General features: G+C 40.4%; 1 protein-coding gene across 2 annotated transcripts in view; it reads left to right on the forward strand.

The window, feature by feature from the left end:
- The first annotated feature begins 12,672 nt into the window (after positions 1–12,672).
- The window catches only part of LOC107571443 (myosin regulatory light chain 2, skeletal muscle isoform type 2), a 13,322-nt gene continuing 1,978 nt past the window's right edge, over positions 12,673–24,016 (forward strand). The window contains exons 1-6 of one of the 2 annotated variants that reach the window (XM_016257771.1): positions 12,673–12,752; positions 13,030–13,125; positions 13,759–13,939; positions 14,991–15,069; positions 15,187–15,235; positions 17,235–17,344. In XM_016257771.1, the coding sequence (XP_016113257.1) occupies positions 12,750–12,752; positions 13,030–13,125; positions 13,759–13,939; positions 14,991–15,069; positions 15,187–15,235; positions 17,235–17,339 (513 nt within the window). In that variant the 5' untranslated portion in view covers positions 12,673–12,749 and the 3' untranslated portion in view covers positions 17,340–17,344. Of the gene's footprint in view, positions 12,753–13,029; positions 13,126–13,758; positions 13,940–14,990; positions 15,070–15,186; positions 15,236–17,234; positions 17,900–24,016 lie in introns of those variants that run through there. The other variant, XM_016257770.1, reaches the window with a different exon arrangement.

The raw sequence follows: 24,016 nt of genomic DNA on the forward strand, positions 1-24,016 counted from the left end.
CTGTCACAAATCAGGCCTCTGTGGCTCTCTCCGTTGGCCTCCGGAGGGCACCCTCTCCCGAGTACTAACGTTCATGGACTACATTTCCCATACACCCCGTACCTGGGACTGATTACTGGCACAGGCGTTTCCCTTTAGCTTCCCCATTTAAGCAGCTCCCAGACTTTGTGTTCGTGAAGTCTTGTATTGCCCCGGCTACAGTTCTGAGTGTTTATCCCGTTTTGAGATCTCTTGTGTATTAACTTGGACTGTTACTACTAGTGTGATGCTCTGCCGCCTGCCCCGACCCTTGCTCTGCCTCTGTTTACTCTCCTGGATTATCCCTGCTGTTCGTGACGCTGTTGTTTGATTACTGCCTGTTTAACTCTGCCTTTGATTTAAATAAAAGCTGCAAATGGATCTGCACGCCTCTGACTCCTCGTTACAGGAGTTCTGATGGGATGCGCGTTTTTTTTGCAGTTTTGTAGCCTTCCACACGTTAGTGGGCGGAGTTAGTGTAAATCGCCTCTGTAAAATTAAAATGAAGGAGAATAGCGTTTTATTTTCATTAGAGGGTAATCGAATCGTTCTCTTTTGGGCTCCGTACCTTGTCGTCTATCCGCCATAGTCTAGTATTTAAACATTCATAAGGGACGGCACTCGTCATTAAATTATGCACATATCCAAAAAGGAATTCATTACTATGCACATATCCAAAAAGGAATTCATTATATCTTAATAACAATTTTTACTAGTGAAAATGTAATTTGAATATGTAAGAATTAAGTTACAGATATAAAGAGTTATGTATATTACTAGTTGTGATTTCATTTTTGATATCATAAACATATTTTCTTGATTTCAAGAATTTGTGTTGGTACTAGTGGAAATGTGATCTGATATCAACAATTCCATTGTTGATATCAACAATTCATATGTTTAAATGGTAAAAGGTCAACAAAACTATTACAGATATCAAAAATGCATTTATTACTAGTTACAATTCTAAATGCACATGTCAGCTTTGTATTTCTTACTAGTAGATATATAATTTTTGCTTTCAATAATTACATTTTTACTAGTAAAAATGTGAATTCTTGATATCAATAATTTATTGTCACTATTTGAAATGTTAATTATTGATATCTGTAATTATATTTCAGCATGTTACATTTGTTATTTCTGATATCTGAAAATGTATTTCTGATATGAACAAGTGGGAGAGTAATTTTGGATTTCTAAAATGACTTTTATTACTATTAACAATCACATTCATGATATCAGAAATTAACATTGTCAATTTAATTATTGATATAAAAAATGAAAATTTTTACTGGTAGCAATTCAATTGTTGATATCAAGAATAGACATCTGTACTAGTAACCATGTGATAACTGATATAAAAAATAAAGGTTTATTTAGTAAGAATTGTTTCAGATATGTGAAATGGTAATTTCAACTAGTAAAAAAGAAATTATTGATGTAAACAAATAAATTTGAAATGGCAGCCTGTGGTGGCATTTAACTAGTGAAAATACAATTACAGATATCAAAAATTATATTTTTTACTAGTTGAAATTTAATTCCTGATATCAATAATTAGCATTTTAACTAGTGAAAATTGAATTGTTGATATCAAGAATTAACATTGTTACTAGTGGAAATGTAATTCCTGATATCAAAAATAGCCGTTGTTACTAGTTGAAATCAATTCCTGATATCAAGAAATAACATTTTAACTAGTGAAAATTGAATTGTTGATTTCAAGAATTTATATCCTGTGAAGGAATAAAAGTCAAAACAGTTTGCCATAGTACTAGTAACCATGTGATTACTGATATAAAAAATTAAGGTTTTTACTAGTTAGAATTGTACTGTATTTCTGATATGTGAAATTGTAATTTCAACTAGTAAGAAATTAATTCTTGATATCAACAATTGGATTTGAATGGCAGTCTATGGTGACATTTATTTAGTGAAAATACAATTGCAGATCTCAAGAATTATATTTTTTACTAGTTGAAATTTAATTCCTGATGTCAATAATTAGCATATTAACTAGTGAAAATGTAATTGTTGATTTCAAGAATTAACATTGTTACTAGTGGAAATGTAATTCCTGATAACAAAAATAGCTGTTGTTACTAGTAGAAATCAAATTCCTGATAATTAGCATATTAATAAGTGAAAATTGAATTGATATCAAGAATCCTGAGAATGAATAAAAGTCAAAACGGCTTGCCATACATCATATACATTTTAAAATCTTGCTAATTACTTACAAAGCCCTGAATGGTTTAGCTCCTCTGTATTTGAGCGACCTCTTATCGCATTATAGTCCTTCACGTCTGCTGCATTCTCAAAACTCTAGCCATTTGATAATACCTTGTCAAAATGAACTGCGGGCAGCAGATCCTTTTCCCATTTTGTGCCCAAACTCTGGAACAATCTACCTGGAGTTGTTTGAGAGGCAGACACACTCTGTCAGTTTAAATCTAGATTAAAGACCCATCTCCTTACCTGTCTTACACACAACACACTAACCCATTTCTATTATTCAAATCAATTAAAGGATTGTTAGGCTGCATTGATTAGGTCAACTGGAACCGGGAACACTTCCCATAACACCTATGTACTTGTTACATCGTAAGAAGAATGGCGTCTATGCTAATATTTGTTGTTTCATTTTATTCCAAGGTCACCGACACTGTAGCCACCCAGATCCAGTCTGTATCCAGTTCAGATGGACACTGCAGTCACCCAGATCCAGAATGTATCCAGTCCAGATGGTGGATTAGCACCTAGAAATGACAGCCCTGAATGTCAGCGGAGACCATGACAATTAGATGAGCCCCAGAGACAGATCCCCAGCAAAGACCTCATCACCTAGACAGCCATCGGCACAAGACCATGGGAACCAGATGAGTCCTCTGCACAATCTGACTTTGTTGCAGCCTGGAATCAAACTGCTGGTTTCATCTGGCCAGAGGAGAACAACGGAGTTTTGGTTCCTTCAACACACTATTTTCCTGTTTAATACTGTAAAGCTGCTTTGACACAATCTGTATTGTAAAAAGCACTCTATAAATAAGCTTGACTTGACATGGAACCAGATGTAAGAGGAGCAGATTCCCTTAGGAAGGAGAAAAATCTGAGCACAGTGTGTGATGATGATGAGATCTGTTATGAAACTTTAAAGGAGACCATTGTGAAAGTGTTAAGAGTTTTTTTCTCAGGCGACACGTGTGAGAAGCAGGAGACCCAATCAAAAGTCTCTGTTTGATTTTAAATTAGTCTCATTTCTGTCTAGGAGTAATATTTGAGATTTTAAAAAGATCTCACTTTTGATTTTTCTTTCTTCTGAGCAGGGTTGTAGTAATGACCTAGACTGTCTGAGGCGGTGTTGTGATCGTAGGAGACCTAGGCAGAGTATGATGGATGGAGAGACCAAGGTGGATTCGCAGTGAAAAAGGAGGCTGGTATATATCTTTGTTGCATGCTGTAGTCGCTGGCTTCACCGGTTTTGATGTTATCGTTGTGTGTGTCACGTTAAGAGTGGAGAAAATTACAATTTGAAATCTGATTTGAGCAGCGAGAGATCTGTAAAAATCTGATGGATGTGGTTTGATTTTTTTTTCTATTTTGCAGTCCAGACTCAAAAACCCATCTGGATATCTTCATTTGCAAAAAAAAAAGAAAGAAAAAGTTTGTTGGGAACAGGCATTAATCTAACAATAAGCATGTGTTAGGTAATTACATAGCTTAAAATGAATATCAGTAAGCACATTGTACGCCATGATACCTTGTGTATGTACTAAATATTGTGAATATAAATTCAATCAAAATCCATGTGGAAAAAGCTTATATCTAATAAAAGAACACTGCATGACTCTATTTAGACAGTATAAGCTATGCCCTCACTTTAGCACTGGTATCAGCCCTGGTGCAACTAGCATGTAGCTGGATGCTGTTGGGATTGGTTACTTATTATGAACTATTATCAACCCAGCTTTACCCAACAGTCCCAACTCACTGTTTGGGTTAAAAAAATATTCTTTGTTTAGAGTGTTTAATCTCATAACAAAATTTAACCAGATTTTCAGTAAATATGTAGTTAAAACAAAACAAACTACAGTAGCCTATATGAATATGTCACGGTTGCACTACTGTGAGGAGTGCGGAGCGAGGAACGAAGGAGACGAGGAGTACATCAATCGAGAGATTTTAATGAACTCAAGGGAATACGGAAAACACGCATAGCACTCAGACGAACAATACCGGACAAGCAACTCAAAACAGGAAACACTTTAAATAGACACCTTAATCAGGGGAAGACGAGACACAGCTGGAATCAAATGAGAAACAATCAGGGAGCAGGAACAGGAAGATAACCAAATAAGGGCAAGGAAGGCACATGGGGAGCAAAACACACACAAAACAAGGAACAACGTCTGACAGTATAGGTAGGTCACACTATTGTTTCATTGTTCTTGCTTAATTACTCCCAAATTTTAGATAGTTGCAAATATAGCAGGCTGTACGTAATTATTTTACAATAAGTACCCCTTAGTTATAAAATACTTACAGTATATACCATTTTTAATTTTCCAGGTTGTTAACCCTTTATTCCCAAAACACTGCCTATTTTTTCCTTTATACATATGGCACACTATTATTACAAAAACTATTGTAAATTAAATTTACTTATTTATTAATCCATCTATATGTTCTCCAAATGGTTTGTCTATCCCAACATCTCAAGCCACAGGTGAGAGAAACACTAATAATAATAACAACAATAATAATATTATTATTAATAATTATGATTGGGTTCCTGAAACACCAGTGTCATTAAATGATTAAAACATGTGCTTAAAATCTTTGGGGGTGCTTGTATATTTTACATCCAAGGAGCTCAACTGACAAAAGTTTGGGAACCCCTGCCCTATATTTAGCTCAGGGGAGGGAAGAGAGCATGTGGTTATAGAGCAGGTGACAACAGCCATGAGTGAAAGTATGTTTATCTGTGTGTGTGAGGCCAGAAGAGAATGTGTTATTGGAAAAAGAACATTTGAACTAGTTTTCACTGGCGTGAAACAGTTTCCACACTTGGACGCTATTCATTTGTTCAAAAAGGGATGTGTGAAAACTGGGGGATAGCGAGTTATTTCTGTTCACAGCTGTCTCTTTTTTCACTACACCTTTGGTTAGTGGCCCTTAAACGGTTCAGTTATTTTAAATAAACTACTTATACCATGCCTACTTATAAAATTTCAGGTCAATATATTATTACTCAGGGGTTACTCTTCACATGGCAAAATCTTCAAATTTCAAAATACATTACAAAAATATTACTTACGAGACAAGAGAATTAACTGTAAATGTACGAGTTTGATTCTCAGGAAACATACTTTCCAATAAAATATATAGATTTAACAGTGAGAGGCATTCAGTGATGTTCTAAAATATATTTTGAACAATGCGTGTATATATATAAGCTGTATTTTACTTGAAAAATACTGTAAAAAGTAATATGAAATATTATTGCAATTTTAAAAATGTCAGGGGTACTGTAAAAGGATCCACGTGCAAAGGCAGTCTGTTAGAATCAGTCTCTTTATTGAAGACACAAAACAAGGCAGTCTGTCGTACAATGTCACAGAACTGGATGAAAACCCAATGAAACACAAATCGACCGGGGATGGTCTGGTTCCGAGGACTCCGATCTTGGAGAGAGCTTGAATGGGCTGGGCTCACAAGAAGCAGCCACCGAGAACACTAAGACGAGCACAGCACACTAAGCAAGACAAGACATGGTCAGAACTCTGATAGTATCGACATGAATGGCCAAACAATACCGTATGCATGCCACACAATAATCAGACAGAGAACAGTGAGCCCAACCACTAGAAATAGAGTGACTAATAGATCAGAGTGGAAACAGGTGTCCCTGCAAAGCAGCATGCATGCTGATTGTGATGACAAACAGGTGGAGATGAGAGCTAGAATGAGCATGGGTGTGCATGATAGAGTATATGCATGTATGTGTGTGTGAGAGAGAGAAACAGAGAAACAAACCCAGCTCATGACAGTATCCCTCCCTCAACGAACGCCCCCAGGCGCTCCAGAGGAAGAAGCCTGGCGAGAACGGTTGAAGTCCTCGATCAGCGAGCGATCCAGGACGTCCCAGGCCAGAATCCAACACATCTCATCAGGACCGTACCCCTGCCAATCCACCAAAAACTGGTGGACGAACGTCAAGAAGCTTACGGACTCTGTAAACAGAAGCCTCCTAGTCAATAGGAGGAGGAAGGGGGGATGGGTGGGAGCGCGAATAACTGGTTTGACGCAGGATACGTGAAAGACCAGGTGAACACGGCGCAACTGATGGGACAATTTGAGTCTGATCGCCACCGGACTGAGAACCTTAATGGTAAAGGGCCCAATAAAGCGGGGCCGCAGCTTGCGAGAACCCTCTTGAATAGGCAAATTACGGGTGGAGAGCTACACCTTCTGACCACTAACATATCTGGGAGCCCTAACCCAGTGACGATTGGCGGCTCGACGTGTACGTGCAGTGGTACGACACAAAGCTGATCTCACCCTCCTCCAGGTATGTTTACATCTCTGAATAACTGCATCTACAGAGGGAACGGAGGACTGGGCCTCTTGGGATGTAAATAGTGGGGGTTGATAACCAAGACAACACTCGAACGGAGATAACCCTGTGGCGGACGAGGGCAGCGAATTGTGGGCATACTCCGCCCAGGACAGTTGGTCGCACCACGACGCGGGGGTCCGCGAGGTCAAGCTACGCAACATGCGACCAAGAATCTGATTGGTCCTTTCGGCTTGTCCATTGGTCTGTGGATGGAATCCTGACCACAGACTGGGGGATGCCCCTATCTGACGACAGAATTCCCTCCAGAACTGAGAGATGAACTGCGGCCCTCTGTCAGACACAATGTCCGAAGGAAGACCATGGATCTTGAAAACTTGATCTACCATAACCTGAGCGGTCTCACGGGCAGACGGTAATCCTGGGAGAGGGATAAAATGAGCGGCCTTCGAAAACCGGTCCACAACAGTAAGGATGACCATATTACCGGCCGATAACGGAAGACCGGTTACAAAATCCAACGCAATGCGAGACCACGGACGTGATGGAATGGGGAGGGACCTAAGAAGACCTGCCGGTGGAGTGTTACTACACTTAGTCTGGGCACAGACATGACAAGCAGCAACTAAGCGCCGAACATCGCGTTCTCTAGTGGGCCACCAAAACCGTTGACGAATCGCGGCCAACGTACCCCTAACTCCCGGGTGTGCCACCAATTTGGACGAGTGACACCAGCGAAGAACTGCCAAACGAACGGCCTCCGGAATGAATAACGTTCATTCAGGAGTGCGAGGTGGCCTCGTGACATGAACAAGGGCTCTCCTCACCGCCTGTTCCACTCCCCAGACGGCCGCCCTGACCACACAATGCTGAGGTAAAATGCTCTCGTTGGTCGAGGGACCCCCCCGACTAGCCGAACTGACGTGAGAGAGCATCCGGCTTGAGATTCTTAGAACCGGGTCTAAACGAAATCGAAAACTCAAAGCGGCCAAAGAAAAGTGCCCACCGTGCCTGACGGGCATTAAGTCTCTTAGCGGCGCGGATGTACTCCAGATTCCGGTGATCCGTCCAGACTATAAATGGCACACTGGCTCCCTAAAGCCAGGGCCGCCATTCACCTAGCGCCAGACGGATCGCCAAAAGTTCTCAGTTACCGACATCGTAGTTGTGCTCAGCGGGCGAAAGGCGATGCGAATAGAAAGCGCACGGATGAACCGTCTCGTCAAGGGAAGAGCATTGCGACAATATAGCTCCTACCCCGACGTCGGAGGCATCAACCTCAACAATAAATTGTCTCTTGGGATAAGGGGTAATAAGGATGGGTGCGGAGGTGAATAATCCCTTGAGCCGATCGAACGCTCTCTGCGCAGCCTCGGACCAAGCAAATCGAGTCTTGGACTTAGAACCGGGTCTAAACGAAATCGAAAACTCAAAGCGGCCAAAGAAAAGTGCCCACCGTGCCTGACGGGCATTAAGTCTCTTAGCGGCGCGGATGTACTCCAGATTCCGGTGATCCGTCCAGACTATAAATGGCACACTGGCTCCCTCAAGCCAGTGCCGCCATTCACCTAGCGCCAGACGGATCGCCAAAAGTTCTCAGTTACCGACATCGTAGTTGTGCTCAGCGGGCGAAAGGCGATGCGAATAGAAAGCGCACGGATGAACCGTCTCGTCAAGGGAAGAGCATTGCGACAATATAGCTCCTACCCCGACGTCGGAGGCATCAACCTCAACAATAAATTGTCTCTTGGGATAAGGGGTAATAAGGATGGGTGCGGAGGTGAATAATCCCTTGAGCCGATCGAACAGCCTCGGACCAAGCAAATCGAGTCTTGGATGAGGTGAGGAAAGTAAGGGGAGCAGTGACTTGACTAAAGTTACGGATAAACCGGCGGTAAAAATGTGCAAACCCAGAAACCGCTGGCGCGCAACTCGAGAATCTGGAGCAGGTCAATCAATGACAGCACGAACCTTGTCAGGGTCCATGCTGATCCCCTCCGCCGAAACCACCGAAGCGAGAAACGTGACGGATTGGGCATGAAACATGCACTTCTCTGCCTTAACAAACAGGCAGTTCTCAAGCAAACGCTGCAAAACTCGGTGGACATGCTGTTCGTGTACCTGAACCAGCCCATCAAAGGACAGCAGAGACCGTCATATGAGACCTGGGTGAAGAGGGGATGACAGTTGCGTTCGCCAGTACTCCTACTGGCGAGCTCTGGCTTTTAACACGCACAAAGCGGCGAAATGCCAGGCCGCGCCGCAGTAGAGGCAGAGGCGGTTCAGAATCCACCGTTGTCGTTCCTCCACAGAAATGCGAACCCCCCAGCTGCATTGGCTCAGGATCAGATCTGAGAGGAGAATATTCCACAGCTGGTGTAAGAGTCTCTGGTGGTCTTGAACTAGAAGCTCAAACCCACCTCCGCTGCTCGAAACACCCATCCAAACGAATGCCCAGTTCAATAAGCTCATCCAGCTGTGTCGGCAGTCCATGCGCATAAATCTCCTCCTTAAGATCCATATTTAGTCCCTCCAGAAAGCGAGCGACCAAAGCAGGTTCATTCCACTCGCATGTGGTCGCCAGCGTCCGGAACTCAATAGCGAAATCAGCGACAGACCTTCTGCCCTGATGAAGCACAGCGAGAAGGCGCGCAGCTTCGCGACCGAAAACGGATCGGTGGAATATCTTGATAATCTCCTCCTTGAAGAGCTCGAAAAGACCACAGCAAGGAGTCGGTGCCTCCCAAGCGGAGGTTCCCCATTCGCGAGCTCACCCCGTGAGCAGCGAAAGTACAAAGGCAATCCGGGCGGAATCTTCCGCATAAGTCTGAGGCTGGAGAGAAAAGACAACCTCACATTGAGTCAGAAAAGCTCTGCATTCAGTGGGCTCACCGGCATAGCAGGGGGGTTGTTAACACGCGGCTCAGAAGGTGGATGTCGGCCGTAATACGTTGTGGGTTCTCGGTAGAGCTGTAGAAGACGAGAAGATAAATCCGTCACCTGTGCGGTCAAACTCTCCACTGCGTGACGGGCGGCAGACAACTCCTCCTCATGTCTGCCGAGCATGACTCCCTGAATCTCCACCACTGATCGGATAGGTTCCTCCCTTGCTGCATCCATCCTTGGTCGGATTATTCTGTCAGGGGTGCTGTAAAGGATCCACGTGCAAAGGCAGTCCGTTAGAATCAGTCTCTTTATTGAAGACACAAAACAAGGCAGTCTGTCGTACGATGACACAGAACTGGATGAAAACAAAATGAAACAAATCGACCGGGGATGGTCTGGTTCCGAGGACTCCCGTCTTGGAGAGAGCTCATATGAGCTGGGCTCACAGGAAGCAGCCACCGGGCACCGAGAACACTAAGACAAGCACAGCACACTAAGCAAGACAAGACATGGTAAGAACTCTGATAGTATCGACATGAACGGCCAAACAATACCGTATGCATGTCACACAATAATCCGACAGAGAGCAGTGAGCCCAACCACTAGAAATAGAGTGACTAATAGATCAGAGTGGAAACAGGTGTCCCTGCAAAGCAGCACGCACGCTGATTGTGATGACAAACAGGTGGAGATGAGAGCTAGAATGAGCATGGGTGTGCCTGAGTGTGTGTGTGCATGATAGAGTATGTATGTGTGTGTGTATGTGTGTGTGAGAGAGAAACAGAGAAGCAAACCCAGCTCATGACAAAAAAGCTGTTTTTTTGTTTTAATACATTTTAAAATGTAATTTCTTCCTGTGATAGAAAGCAGAATTTTCAGCAACCATTATTCTAGTCTTCAGTGTCATATAATCATTTAGAAATCATTCTAATATGCTGATTTACTGATTAAGATTTCTTATTTTTATCAATGTTGGAAAAAAACGTTGTATTAATGATTTTCTGGAAATCACGACTTTCAGGATTATTTGATTAGAGAGTTATTTGATTGGAACTGAAACCTTTTGTAAATGTTTTACTGTCACAAATTAATTTAATTAATTGAGGCCATATTTTTTATATTTTAAAATACATAATTTACATCAAATATAAACATTTGCTCTATGGGTAATTAGACTTAATGGAATACTCATTTATGTTTCATTTAGGTAATTAATAGTGCTGTCAAAACAATTTTATTTGCAATCAATTTAAAATATTTAACGTGTTACAAAAAAAAACTAAACAGTTTTATTCTTTCTTTCTTTCATACATATACACATAAAACGTTTTTTTCCGGCAGACTTGTGCGTTATGGGCACACAACCCTATAGTCCTGAGTTTGGCTGAACCGAATCACCCTGGCAATTGATGGATAAGAACAAGGAAGGAGTTTTAGGTGGAAGGTTTCACTATAAGACACTGCCCGATGAGTCATTGGATTATACAAAAGAAATCTGCATTTTGCAAAGACAAATTTAATTATCACAGAAGCAATTCGTCTTTGACATAGTCCTATCACTTAAAAGCAAAACACCCAATGGAAGCTAACTCTACAGGGCCTCGCCAACATAAATTACAGAAGTAGCCATGTTATTTGTATGCAAATAATGAGAAATGTAAGTGATAACGTAACGAATGCGGCTATTGGAATAGCAAAAAAAACTGCAGCCTAATTATGAGAGATTGTGTTGAACTGTCATGGCTGTGATTTTAAAGGAAGTGCTCTTTGCCTGCTTTCTTGAGGAGTTTTCCCCCCAAATATTTATTTTCGTTGCTGTCTAGCATAAATACTTAATATATCAAAGCAATCTGAAGATTGGATTAAGAAATGTGTTTATGGCATAATAAATAGCTATAAGCAGTCACCCGAAATACAAATAAAAAAGACCATAAGAGCAAGCTCCCTGCAGAGAGGTAGTGTCAGTTCCCACAACCCTGTATTTGAATGCATACCTTCAGTGTTGGGACCATGATAAATGTCCAGCTATGGATGCATATATGGTGTGAAGTGGGAGGGCTGCAGAACACTGTTTTGGACTATACCAGGAGCCTATAAGCTCCCCAATATAGAGCCCCAGTACTTATATGTTTAGTCATCAAACGTCCCTTATATTCAGACATTTATTCATATAATATATACCATGCAATACAGCACCTTCATCACTTGCCAATATGTTAATATGTTGTTAGTTAGCCACTGTTTAGAGCAAATCTTAACTAATTTACATTTTTTAATGTTCAAAAACGTATTTACATTTATTTATGTTTACAGTTAGTGACTTACGCAAGTATTACAAGAGGAGTGAAAAACATAGAATCACAAAAAAGTTATGTAGAGAACAAAAGCTAATCTATCATAAGTAATAAGCTACGTAAGCGTATATGTAAGCTAATATAAGCTACATAATATAGTAATATTTTACTTTCAAGACTGATAGAGGTATTAGCAGGATATGCCATTATATTTACATTATATTTGCACTGTATGTGCAAAGAAAAAGGCTTTCTTACTGGACACACAAGAAAGTGTTATATTGCATATATTGGATATTTCAGTAGATTATGCAAGAATATTGCTGAACACTTTTAGATATTAAGCTATATACGCCACAAAGCAAACAAGGTCTTATAAATATTCAAACTCACCAAATGCTCATTAACTGTGATAGTAGTAATGTGTGTCTCTAATAAAGAGGATCAGTAGTTTAGATCTTTTGAATGGGTGAACAACACTAACTCAGAATCTCTTGTTTGGTCCTTAGTTACATGATAAAATGATTAGGATATTAAGCAGTTTTAATCACTGATAATAAGAAATTCTTGCTGTAACTGTTCAGTCTTACAAGACCGAGTCAATAATATTTACTAAATATTTAATAAAAAGAAACTGGGCCCTTAAGTCAAGCCAGCAACAATCTCTTGGGCTTGCCATATTTGTCCGCAAGTTAAACCAAACTATTGCCAAAATTACTGGACTGAATTCACCTCATTCCAAGGCGTGCAAATCCTATTTTGGATCAGGAATGAAAAGTGACACCAAAGCACCCCATATACCTCCTCTCTTGTACTTTCACCAGCTCTCACTTTCCTAAACCTGATGTTCAGGCTAAAGTTAGCACACCCAGGCTGGTATATAAGACCCCAGAGGGGAACTACGAAGATGTCAGTCACATCAGCGTGGTGTATACTTCCCCTCTTTTTACCAACTGCAAAAACTTTGAGAGATGGTGAGTGTTTTTTTTTTTAGAAGGTTTTCCACAAACAATATAAACACTCTTTTTTTTTATAATGAGATTAATTGATGAACACTTCGTATCATTTGATGATAGATTAATCGGTGGCGATAGATAGATAGATAGACAGACAGACAGACAGACAGACAGATAGATAGATAGGAAGGAAGTGCCAGTGCATTTAACAACCTTACATGTTGCAACTGTTAATATTGAGCAGCAAAAAAATTTAGCATATTATTTCAGTCTTCGTGTATGTTTTTCCCTCTAGGCACCCAAGAAGGCCAAGAGGAGGCAGCAGGCAGAGGGCGGCAGCTCTAATGTATTCTCCATGTTTGAGCAGAGCCAGATCCAGGAGTACAAGGAGGTAAATTTCTGCTAAACCTAAGTCCAATATATTAACATTTAGAGGAACTTAAGAGGATAGTTTTAACATCAGTCAAATCAGTAGTCATTAATTACATGCTCCCATGCTCATGTGTTTGAAAACCTTGAAAATTTTAGATTGCAGATTTCTATGTTTTAACTAGTAACTCAGAAAGTGGTCGATTTTAGAACTATTCAACCACTGGAAGAAAGTAATCACAAAGCGTAGTATTGGTTTTATGTTCAATAACCAATGGCATGAGCGTTAACTATATTTACAGTTTATACTTACACTTACAGTTTTATAGCTATTGGGTGGTAAAGAGATTAGTTGGGGCTGGCAAATGTAACCAATCCCCCCTCTTTAAATATCCCCAGTCTTGTTGTACATTCCGTGACCTATTAACAGCTTAGAAAGACAAGTGGGCAGCAGCTGCCAAGACACTTGGTCTCAGATGTCATCTCAAGTTTCATAGATATTCTGAAGAAAAACATCAAAACCTGATGCCAGAAGTGAAAAATGTCATAACTACAAAAATGATATTTTCTTGTATGAAGACAACATGTGTATCTTTTGGGACCTATGATGCAATTAGAAGTTAATTAACTGTCTAACACTCTTTAAAACAAACAGGCTTTCACAATCATCGACCAGAACAGGGATGGTATTATCAGCAAGGATGATCTGAGAGATGTGCTGGCCTCCATGGGTCAGCTAAATGTGAAAAACGAGGAGCTGGAAGCCATGGTCAAAGAGGCTAGTGGCCCCATCAACTTCACTGTCTTCCTCACCATGTTTGGTGAGAAGCTGAAGGGTGAGTCCAAATCTTTTCTGACTTAGTTTATTCGGTTACACTTTACTTGAAGGGGTGTGCATAAGACTGACATGACACCTTCATAATCATGACATGACACCTACATAATCATGACATGACACGTCATGAATATGAAGGGTTTTTATGCATGTTTATGACAACTGTCATTAAGTGTCATTCGCTCAGTTCTGTAATTTTTAATGCAAAGATGACATTGTTTGAGATGTCTTTGTTATGGGCTATGGTTAGGGGTAAGGGTAGGGGTAGGGTTAGGTTAGGGTTAGGTCAAATAATGTCATATTTGCATTAAAAATGACATAACTGAGCGAATGACACTTAATGACAGTTGTCATAAACATGCATAAAACCTCCTTCATATTCATGACATGTGTCATGTCATGATTATGAAGGTGTCATGTCAGTCTTATGCACACCCCTTCAAGTAAAGTGTTACCGTTTATTCTTGTAATGTCTGTTGCTAATACATTTGGTTTTGGGTTAAGTATTAAAATTTGTAAACTTTACCTGAACACATAACTCTAAGTTGCTGGGACATTTACATGCATTTGGAAGGCACTGTTATTTAAAGTGACTTACAGTGCTTTAAAGATAAAAATTTAATCAGTTAATTAATTTCTTTAGGAATCAAACCTATGACCTTGGTGTTGCTAGCACAATGTTTCACTGTTTGAGCTACAGGACGATGACAAAAAGTGCAAAGCAGCACCTTTAGACTTACACTGACAATGAAGGAGAATCCTAAATCATATCTAGAGACCACAATATAATAAATACTTGTACATTGGCACTTTTGACTTAAGTGAGTAAGCAACCACCCAGAACAATCTCTACACAGCAATGCCCTGGAAACATCAAATTTATTAGATTTATGGCAACACGTTTTTCATAGACAAAAAAACATTTTCATTTTCTCCAGAAAATATTGAAAATATAGTTTTATATTTATATTGTATATTTGAAGTGTTGACATCTCACATCAAGCATTCAGATCAAGAATTCACAACATTTATTAATCAAACTCTTCATTTAGGCGCTGATCCTGAGGATGTTATCTTGAGTGCGTTCAAAGTCCTGGACCCTGAGGCTACAGGCACCATCAAGAAGGAATTGTAAGTATCCTGACCTATTGGTGTTCACACTAGAGAATGAATAAACAACTATAGTGAAATTTGTTGTATAGTAAAAAATAACATTTTCAAGAATGTAATATTTTATTTTATTTTCAGCCTTGAGGAACTCCTGACCACCCAGTGCGACAGGTTTACCGCTGAGGAGGTTAGTTGTAGTTGGATTATTTTAATTAGTGGTGTTTGCTAATTCAGGAATCACAGTTACATTTTCTCATACTTTAAATTCCATGTATGTGTAATTATCCCACACCATTAGTGCTACTGCCATGTATCAAATTCAAATTGTGTGGTTTGTTTTTCTGCGAAGTGTGTAATTACTGTTTGCCTGGCAAGCAATAAAAGTGAAAAATATCCCTTAGACATACAATTACACTATTGCCCAGCTCCAAACTGATAAATGTGATACATTTTTATAAATTCTAATATAATTTTTATAAATAGATTTTTATAATCTCAAAATTGACATGAATTTACATTTAGCAACAAAAAATTAAGCATTAAAGCAAATGTATGTAAACATTTTTTACCTTGATATTTCAGTTTTAAAATCATTCTGATGGTAAACTGACTTCTAATACGGCAAATGGCTTCTGTTTCATTCCTGTGTTCCTGCAAGTTTCTGCTCTGGGAGTATATAGTTTTGGTGAGCAGGTACAAAATTCCACAAAAAGGGTGCGTTATAGCAGCAACAAATGTTTGTGTACAGCTATCCACTGTAATTATGGCAGTGATATATTAACAATGGTGAAGCAAACTCACACCTCTGAAGGTACCAGTTAAGAGAAGAAACTTAAATTAAAATTATAACTGCAAACTTGCTTAAGTATAGACTTTCTTTTATTATAAATGTTTTGGTGTGAGAACCTTCATCAGGATTTTTAACGTTGATAATAAAAGAAAGTCTATACTTAAATTTTTTTTTCTTTAAGTGATATATTAACAACAGTGAATTTCACTCCAAAATCACAAAACCACATGCAGATGCTTAAGGTATTATAAATTTGCTTTGAAACAATGGCTACGTTTACATGCAACCAAATAATTTGTTTGTAATCGGATTGATGGCTCAGTCGGGCTGAAAAGCCTTCATGTAAACACCTTAATCGATCCGGATTGAAGGGGGTGGATTCCGATTTGAAGTTTGTAGGGCTGCCCTCGACTAAGGATTTTTCTGGTCGACTAGTAGCTGTTCATTTGAAGCATTAGTCAACTAATCGCATGATTTTTAATAAACCATTTAAATCATTATAATGAGCCTTTAATTGCCTACAAAGCCTAATAAGTGCTCAAGTATACGTATAAAGCTTGCCACAGCGCACTGGCAGAAGTAATGATTATCAATGTGTCAAGGAAAAACAGTAAGGAGACTGCATTAAAATTTTAATAATTTGCTTTCTAATAATGGCTTTCTTTGTTTTCGGATTAAGAGATGAAGTCGGCGACACTGATTTTGCAGTAGTGGATGCGTTTCACATGGATTACATAATCTGAGAATTAGTTTTCCATTTGAATTGGTTCATTGGAAAGTAGACATTTCACTCTCTATAGATATATTTTCATATCTGTAAGGAAAAGATATACACGGAATTTAGCACTCAAGTTCACAGACCGAGACAGCAGAAAGCACATCATGTTTGCTTTCATTATTTTACAAAAACGCGGTATTGTGAGTGCACTCAAATAAACGTAGAGTCTTTACAGATTTGAAAGATGTGTTACCCTTATCTGTATGACCAAAAATTACCAGTATTTTAAGAGCAAGTCAGCGCACCGGCGCCTCCATCTGTCCTCCAGTAAGCACTACTGTTGGTTGACCAAGCCTCTTCTGGTCGACTAACGATTATTCGTCTATTAGGGGGCAGCCGTAGAAGTTTGTGACATATAAACGTGCACATCAACCCGATCACTTTATTTAGCATTCATGTAAACACTACATTCAGATTCATCAATCGGAATGAATTCAGTCCGATTGAAATAAAAATTGTGCATGTAAACATACTGAATGTGTATTATGAAAAGCACTCTACATTGAAGGAGTGAACTGAGCCATATATGGAGACATATGGGATTTTTTTCCATGTGTAGCAAAGCATTAAATCATTTACTGATCAATTCTTTAATATCTTCTGATTATTTTCTTTTAGATGAAAAATCTTTGGGCTGCCTTCCCTCCAGATGTGGCTGGCAACGTAGACTACAAGAACATCTGCTACGTTATCACACATGGAGAGGAGAAAGAGGAAGAATAATCTCAGTTCATCAACCATCTCTCTACCTCCTCTCATTACCACAACATCTTTTTACATTTTCAGTCTCCCCACGGTCTATCTGTCCTCTCAAAGAAAGACGTGTCAAAACTGGAGGTCTGTTAGGATTTGGGCTATCTGAATGTTAGTCACATGGAGCTAATGTGATCATTTTCAATAAAATAATCTAAAATCACAATCTATCTGTTCTCTCTGCCATTGTTTTCCTTTATAAATGTATAAGCAGAGGAGATATTTAAAGAGATGGTGCATCTCTGTAACAGAGTGCCACCCTCTCTATCAATGTCTCCCATTTGCTTTCTTGGAGAGACAGAAATATTAAGAAAGAAAGACATTGAGCACTAAGAGAAGACACAGAAGATAACAAAGTGAGGATGAGGAAAAGAAACAAAAGAAAACATATTTGTTTCACCCTCCCCCCACCCCGCCCCCTGTTTACTCCTCCATTCCAAAGTCCTATTTCCTTGCATTTTTCTTTCCTTTCTCTTAATTCATCTCTTTGTCATCAAAACCACCTGTAACTCAAAGATAACACAAATAAAAGCACCTAAATCTTTCATACTCCATGTGTCTGTTCGTCAATTTCCTGCCTCTGCAAGTGAACCAATAATAAATCTTTTACAATAAAGGGGTCATACATACATAAATATGCAGTTTGTGTATTTGTTTTATTTTATAATGTTTTTTGCAGTGCACTTATATTGTTAGCAAGATTTTCACATCAAAAAACACACAGCATTTAGAAGTAATAGGCTATTTTCTACCCTGTTTTTGACTCTCTCTTTAAAACATTCCATTTTGATAGGTGTGTCACATTCATAACAAATACCCAATACTATAATTAGGCAACAGTTTTGCATATTAAAAAAAACATTTATATACATATGTTGCATGTTAAAACATTATTAAAAATAAAAATATAAAAAAATCTGAATGGCTGTTTGACAGTATTTAAATACTGTTCGACTTCCTTTGACCTCTGTGGCAAGCACAGATATGTATCCAACTTATTCTTCAATGCAGAAGTAAGCCAATGGATGAGACTTCCGATTCATTAGCCACTATAGGGAAATAACGAGAAGAATGACAACATGCAGTAAACTGCATTGTTTTTCACTACAAGCCAGTGTGTTCATTATGTATATATATATATATATATATATATACATATACACACGCACACACCCTCACACACACACACACATATACTGTCTATACAGAGTTCTGGCATGAAACTCTAGATGCCGCAGTCTGATAGGTCTAGCTCAATCTGACCTGGCAACATCATTGTCACATGGCAGCTGATTGGTTCTCTCCTGTATCGGAAGCCAATGAGCTCACTGCTCAATATTCAAATACTTGGCTTTTGTTTGCTGTAGCAGTTGGCAGCACACTTCATAGCAGCCTAAATCAACATCTAAGATAAGCCGCTGTGTATATTTACGTGGTCTGCCTAATTGAATACAAAATGAGCAACCGTAAACAATTTTAAACTAAGTGTCATGTTAGCAGTTTGCATTGTATGCAGCAGCGAAATATTAAAGGGGTCATATGATGCGATTTCAATTTTTCCTTTCTCTTTGAAGTGTTACAAGCTCTTGGTGCGTAAAGAAGATCTGTAAAGTTACAAATCCAAAGAGATATTCTTTATAAAATCTAATAATGGGTTTTTAATGTTTTTGTCTCGTTGCTCCGGCCGGACAGGGCATCACAGTATGGTAGGGATGTAACATTTCCGTCACACGCTTGAGGTATTCGGCTAATCACAATGCACTGGATAGCTGGCCAATTAGAGCACACCTCGCTTTTCAGACCGATGAGCTCTGTAAAAATTGACGCGTTTCAGAAAGGCAGGGCATTGAGGAGAAACAATAATGTACAGTATGTGGAAAATAATGTGTTTTTTTAACCTTAAACCACATGAACACATTTCATTACACCAAATACACGAAATAATATTCTTTTTAGCAACATCATATGATCCCTTTAAGCATATTAGCAGCAGCATTTAGCATGTGTTTATACAGCTGGAGCAAAAGGCAGTTTAGAGCTTATAATCGCTCCGAGGACACGTTAAGTAATGAATATGAAAACAGGTTAAATGAAATAAGCATTCTTGTGTATGCAGTTCAACTTGGGTTATCCATATTGTAAGGATAAAAGAAACTAGAATACTTTGATCTCCTGAGAGGCAAACAATGCACTGGCATCTTCAGGACACCCCACAGATACATCGGCAATTATCCCAGTGTTCACTTTTGTTATTTCTAATGTCGATATTTTCATTGTGATGAGTGCGTGGTTGATTTCAGTTGCACGCAGCGTCAGAAGCACGCGCTTATCACAGTCATATCAATGATAGTGCTGCGGGAGAAGGAAATTAAGAGTTATCGCTATGGTTGTTGCAGTTCCGAATGAAATACATTATGGGTAGTGTAGTGTGACGTGTGCTATCCACCCAGGAGTTTGTGCACTGTAACCCTGATAACTTTATCTACACGAGAGAGTAAAATTACATGCATCGGCTAACTTTGTCTGTCTCATCATTGCACGGACATGAATTAATGAGCTGTTATGCTGCCGCTGGGACTGATGAAGTGTAGAAAGTAACAGCAGATATTAGATGACTAATTTATGATATTTGCTCAGGTGGATGCTGGGGTCTTATCCATTGGATTGCAATGTATATATATTTTGTTAATTAACATTACACACAGTGCGCGTCTTATTAGAGTTAAGCCAGTTGGCGTGGTAGCCAAGGCTCACATAGTCATAGGCCACTATTGTTAAGCTCGTCGGCATGGTAGCCCAGGCACACATAGCCATAGGCCACTAGCATTAAGGTTATTCCGCCAAGACCAAATACATTAACATTGTCATGTACATTACCATGCCAATCCCTCTGAGTGTTGTCATGACAGAAATATATATATTTTTGTTTCCCTTTTTGAAAGTGTTTTGTTTTCCATCACCCGCGGTAATGGAAACCGCCGCAAGATTCGTCGCCCTAGCCCGCAGAGATCTTCCTTTTGTAGAATTCGTCCGGAAATTCTGCGGGTTCGCCGTGATCACGGCGTTGGATGATCCCACGCTTAATTCGTTGTTCTGTATTGGGGCCAATTACCATCACTCCGTGGAAAATGTCATCAAGCCCGCCGGCTGCCCTGTTGTCAAGCACGCAGGCCGCTGCACTTTACAGTGTCGGCTTCAGCCCAAGAGTCCACTCCAGTGTCTGCTCCAGAAAGGGCTCCAGTTCCCACGTCCAGCCCAAAGAGGGCTCCAGTTCCCACGTCCAGAGTGCCCCACCCGGTGGAATTGTTGCGGCGTGGGACGCACCTTCCAGGAGGGGGGAGTAATGTCATACCCATGGACTGTTTTGTGTTTGTTTTCCTCCCCTACATGCACCATGTCCTAGTGTTCTCCCGTGTTTCCTTGAGTCCATATTTGGCTCTTCCTGTTCCCATTGAGTTCCATTTGTTTCAGCTGTGTCTTGTTATTTCCCTTGTTTAGATCCTTGTACTTATGCCCTGTGTTTTCCCGTGTCTAGTGTCCAGTGTTAAACGTCTATCCCTTGTGCTATGTGAATGTTCCTATGGACTATTAAAGATCACGGTACTCTCCTGTGTTCTCCTCGTTTCTCGTTTCTTCTCCGAAGTCAGTCTTGACATATATATACAGTGCATACATATATACACACACACACACACACTGGCTTGTGATGGGCGTCATCACGCGTCTCAACCAATGAGAGCATTTGGGGTGGGCCTAAGACTGCAGCAACGTTCACATTAACGGCGCACCCGATAAAATTATTTAGACTAAGCATCAACATTCACAAACCACTGTTCACTGTTATTTTTAACAGAAAAGAAAGAATTCAAAGTGCTCGTAATCACAACTTCATAAGTGGGAAATAGGAAGTTTCTGATAGCACAGCAGAGAAGCGCTCTCGCTCAGCACAGTGGAGTGCATCGTTTTGTTAACTTTGTGGTTTATTATTTTGAGTCGTTTTGGATGCAGTAACACACAGCCCTCTCACAATATAGTGCTTTACAGATCTATCACTTTTGCCGTTCAGAAATGTACACGCGATGCAATCATGCTGCACGTATTGGTTAGCACTCACACTACATGCGTACTATGCCCGAGCCCAACTGAACCGTGCTCTGGCCCACCTCTTCCAACCGAGCCAGAGACGGCTAAACGAACCGCGCCCGAGCGCGGCACAGAGCGATCACTACCGCTTTACGGGTCAAACACCCTCAGGTGCAGTTAAGATTGCATAATGGGAGTACACCCTTATTTTTCCGCATCCCGCACACACGAGTCTCTACTCACCCATACCCGCACCCTCATCAAGGCCCAATCCCAATTCTATTTTATACCCCTTCCCCTCCCCTACCCCGCCGCCTACCCCTTCCCCTTGTCCCTTGAAACAGAGTGTCAAGGGGTAGGGGTGAAAATATTCCCCTAAGAATTGGGACACCACTACTATGCCGTCACACGTCATCATACGTTGTCTAGTTCCTACATTACACACACATACTGGTGTGCATTAGAGCTTTTAATTACCGTTCTATATTACTGCGTTGCTTACTGACACACACACACACACACACACACATACATATATATATATATATATATATCGGAGATCACGCAGCTCACACATCCAGGAGAAAAGAAACTTGTCAACACTGCCCCATGACTTTTATTAATAACAGTTTAAATACTGAATCGCTACATTATATTTTCCAGCAACGAGATTTTTTGCAAACATTTCTTTGAGTAACATGACCGTAATATGAACTCACGATTGAATGCAACATAAAACAAATGATTACTTTTCGTTAAAATCTTTATTAATGCCAAAAATGCTTACATTTATGTGTCTTTTTGTTCGCTCGGGCAGCCATGTTGCCCTGAAGCCGGTTTACACTGAGATAATTCATACCCCTTCGTTTGAAGTGTGGTCCCAAAAAATCTTCGTTTGAAGGGCTGTCTGGCCCTTCGCCTACCCCTACCCCTCCAACCAAAAGAGAATTGAGACACCCCTACCCCTTCACGTGAACACGCGAAACGGAGGGGTAGGGGAGAAGGGAAGGGCTAAGGGGTAGAATTGGGATTGGGCCCAAGTGTTGTCCCGCGCTGCACTCTGTAACGTTGGGTCCCACGATAGTGCAGGTCTCTACTCGGAAGGTGCCTGTTATAATGTTATGATCGAGGCTCTGGACGTTTTCCTAAAAGAAACTAAAAAAATATTATCTATAAAAACGTTAATGCCATTGGTTTTATATTTAATTTGATTACATTAATGTTTAACCCTCAGGTTGTGTTCGGGTCATTTTGACCAAGAGAGAAGTTTCCCTAAAATGTTATTTAATGTTATCGCACTAGACTAAGATTTACTGACTTTGTGTACACAGGGCATACGTAACAGATCGGCCAGGCTCCATCACCACCCAATCACAATGATCCCTCTCACCTGAGTTCTGAGCACCTGCACCTGTCACTAATCAAGCACCTCATCAACCAGCCTGCATAAAAGCACACACCTCAGACACCCTCATTGTCCGGTCTCGTATACACGTAGAGGACTCAATGACTTTGCTACTACTTCCATTTGAATTCTTCCTGCATTACTTACCTCCTGTGTTCCTCCTAGCATCTCCAAGTGTCTCCTGTTCCTCCTAGTTCCCGGATTGCTGAGGTGTGTGCTCCTCCTGCCTGCATTCCAGCTCCTGTACAGCCAAAGTCCCGGATTACCCCGCTCATCATATCCTTTGAACTATTCCCTCACCATCACATCCTCCGAACCCTACCCCAGTACTCTCTGTGACCAAATAAACCTATTTGATTTATACTAACCTGTTGCGTCAGACCTCTTCCGTTGCAGCATAACTATACTGAACAAAATTATAAACACAACATGTTTGTTTTTGCCCCCTTTTTTCATGAGCTGAACTCAAAGATCTAAGACTTTTTCAATAAAATGCCACTCTAAAATGTGCAGTTTTACTGTATTGGGGGGTCCGGGGAGGTCCGAAATCCAGTCAGTATCTGGTGTGACCACCATTTGCCTCACGCAGTGCAACACATCTGCTTCACATAGAGTTGATCAGGTTGTTGATTGTGGCCTGTGGAATGTTGGTCCACTCCTCTTCAATGGCTGTGCGAAGTTGCTGGATATTTGCAGGAACTGGAATACGCTGTCGTATATGCCGATCCAGAGCATACCAAACATGCTCAATGGGTGACTGTATGCTGGCCATGCAAGAACTGGGATGTTTTCAGCTTCCAGGAATTGTGTACAGATCCTTGCAACATGGGGCCGTGCATTATCATGTTGCAACATGAGGTGATGGTCGTGGATGAATGGCACAGCAATGGGCCTCAGGATCTCATCACGTTATCTCTGTGCATTCAAAATGCCATCAATAAAATGTACCTGTGTTCGTTGTCTATAACATATGCCTGCCCATACCATAACCCCACCGCCAGCATGGGACACTCGATCCACAACGTTGACATCAGCAAACCGCTCACCCACACGACGCCATACACGCTGTCGGCCATCTGCAATGTACAGTGAAAACCGGGATTCCTCCGTGAAGAGAATACCTCTCCAAAGTGCCAGACGCCATCGAATGTGAGCATTT

Source organism: Sinocyclocheilus grahami, unplaced genomic scaffold (genome assembly GCF_001515645.1).
Source record: "Sinocyclocheilus grahami isolate Dianchi unplaced genomic scaffold, SAMN03320097.WGS_v1.1 scaffold1595.1, whole genome shotgun sequence".
Lineage (NCBI taxonomy): Eukaryota > Metazoa > Chordata > Actinopteri > Cypriniformes > Cyprinidae > Sinocyclocheilus > Sinocyclocheilus grahami.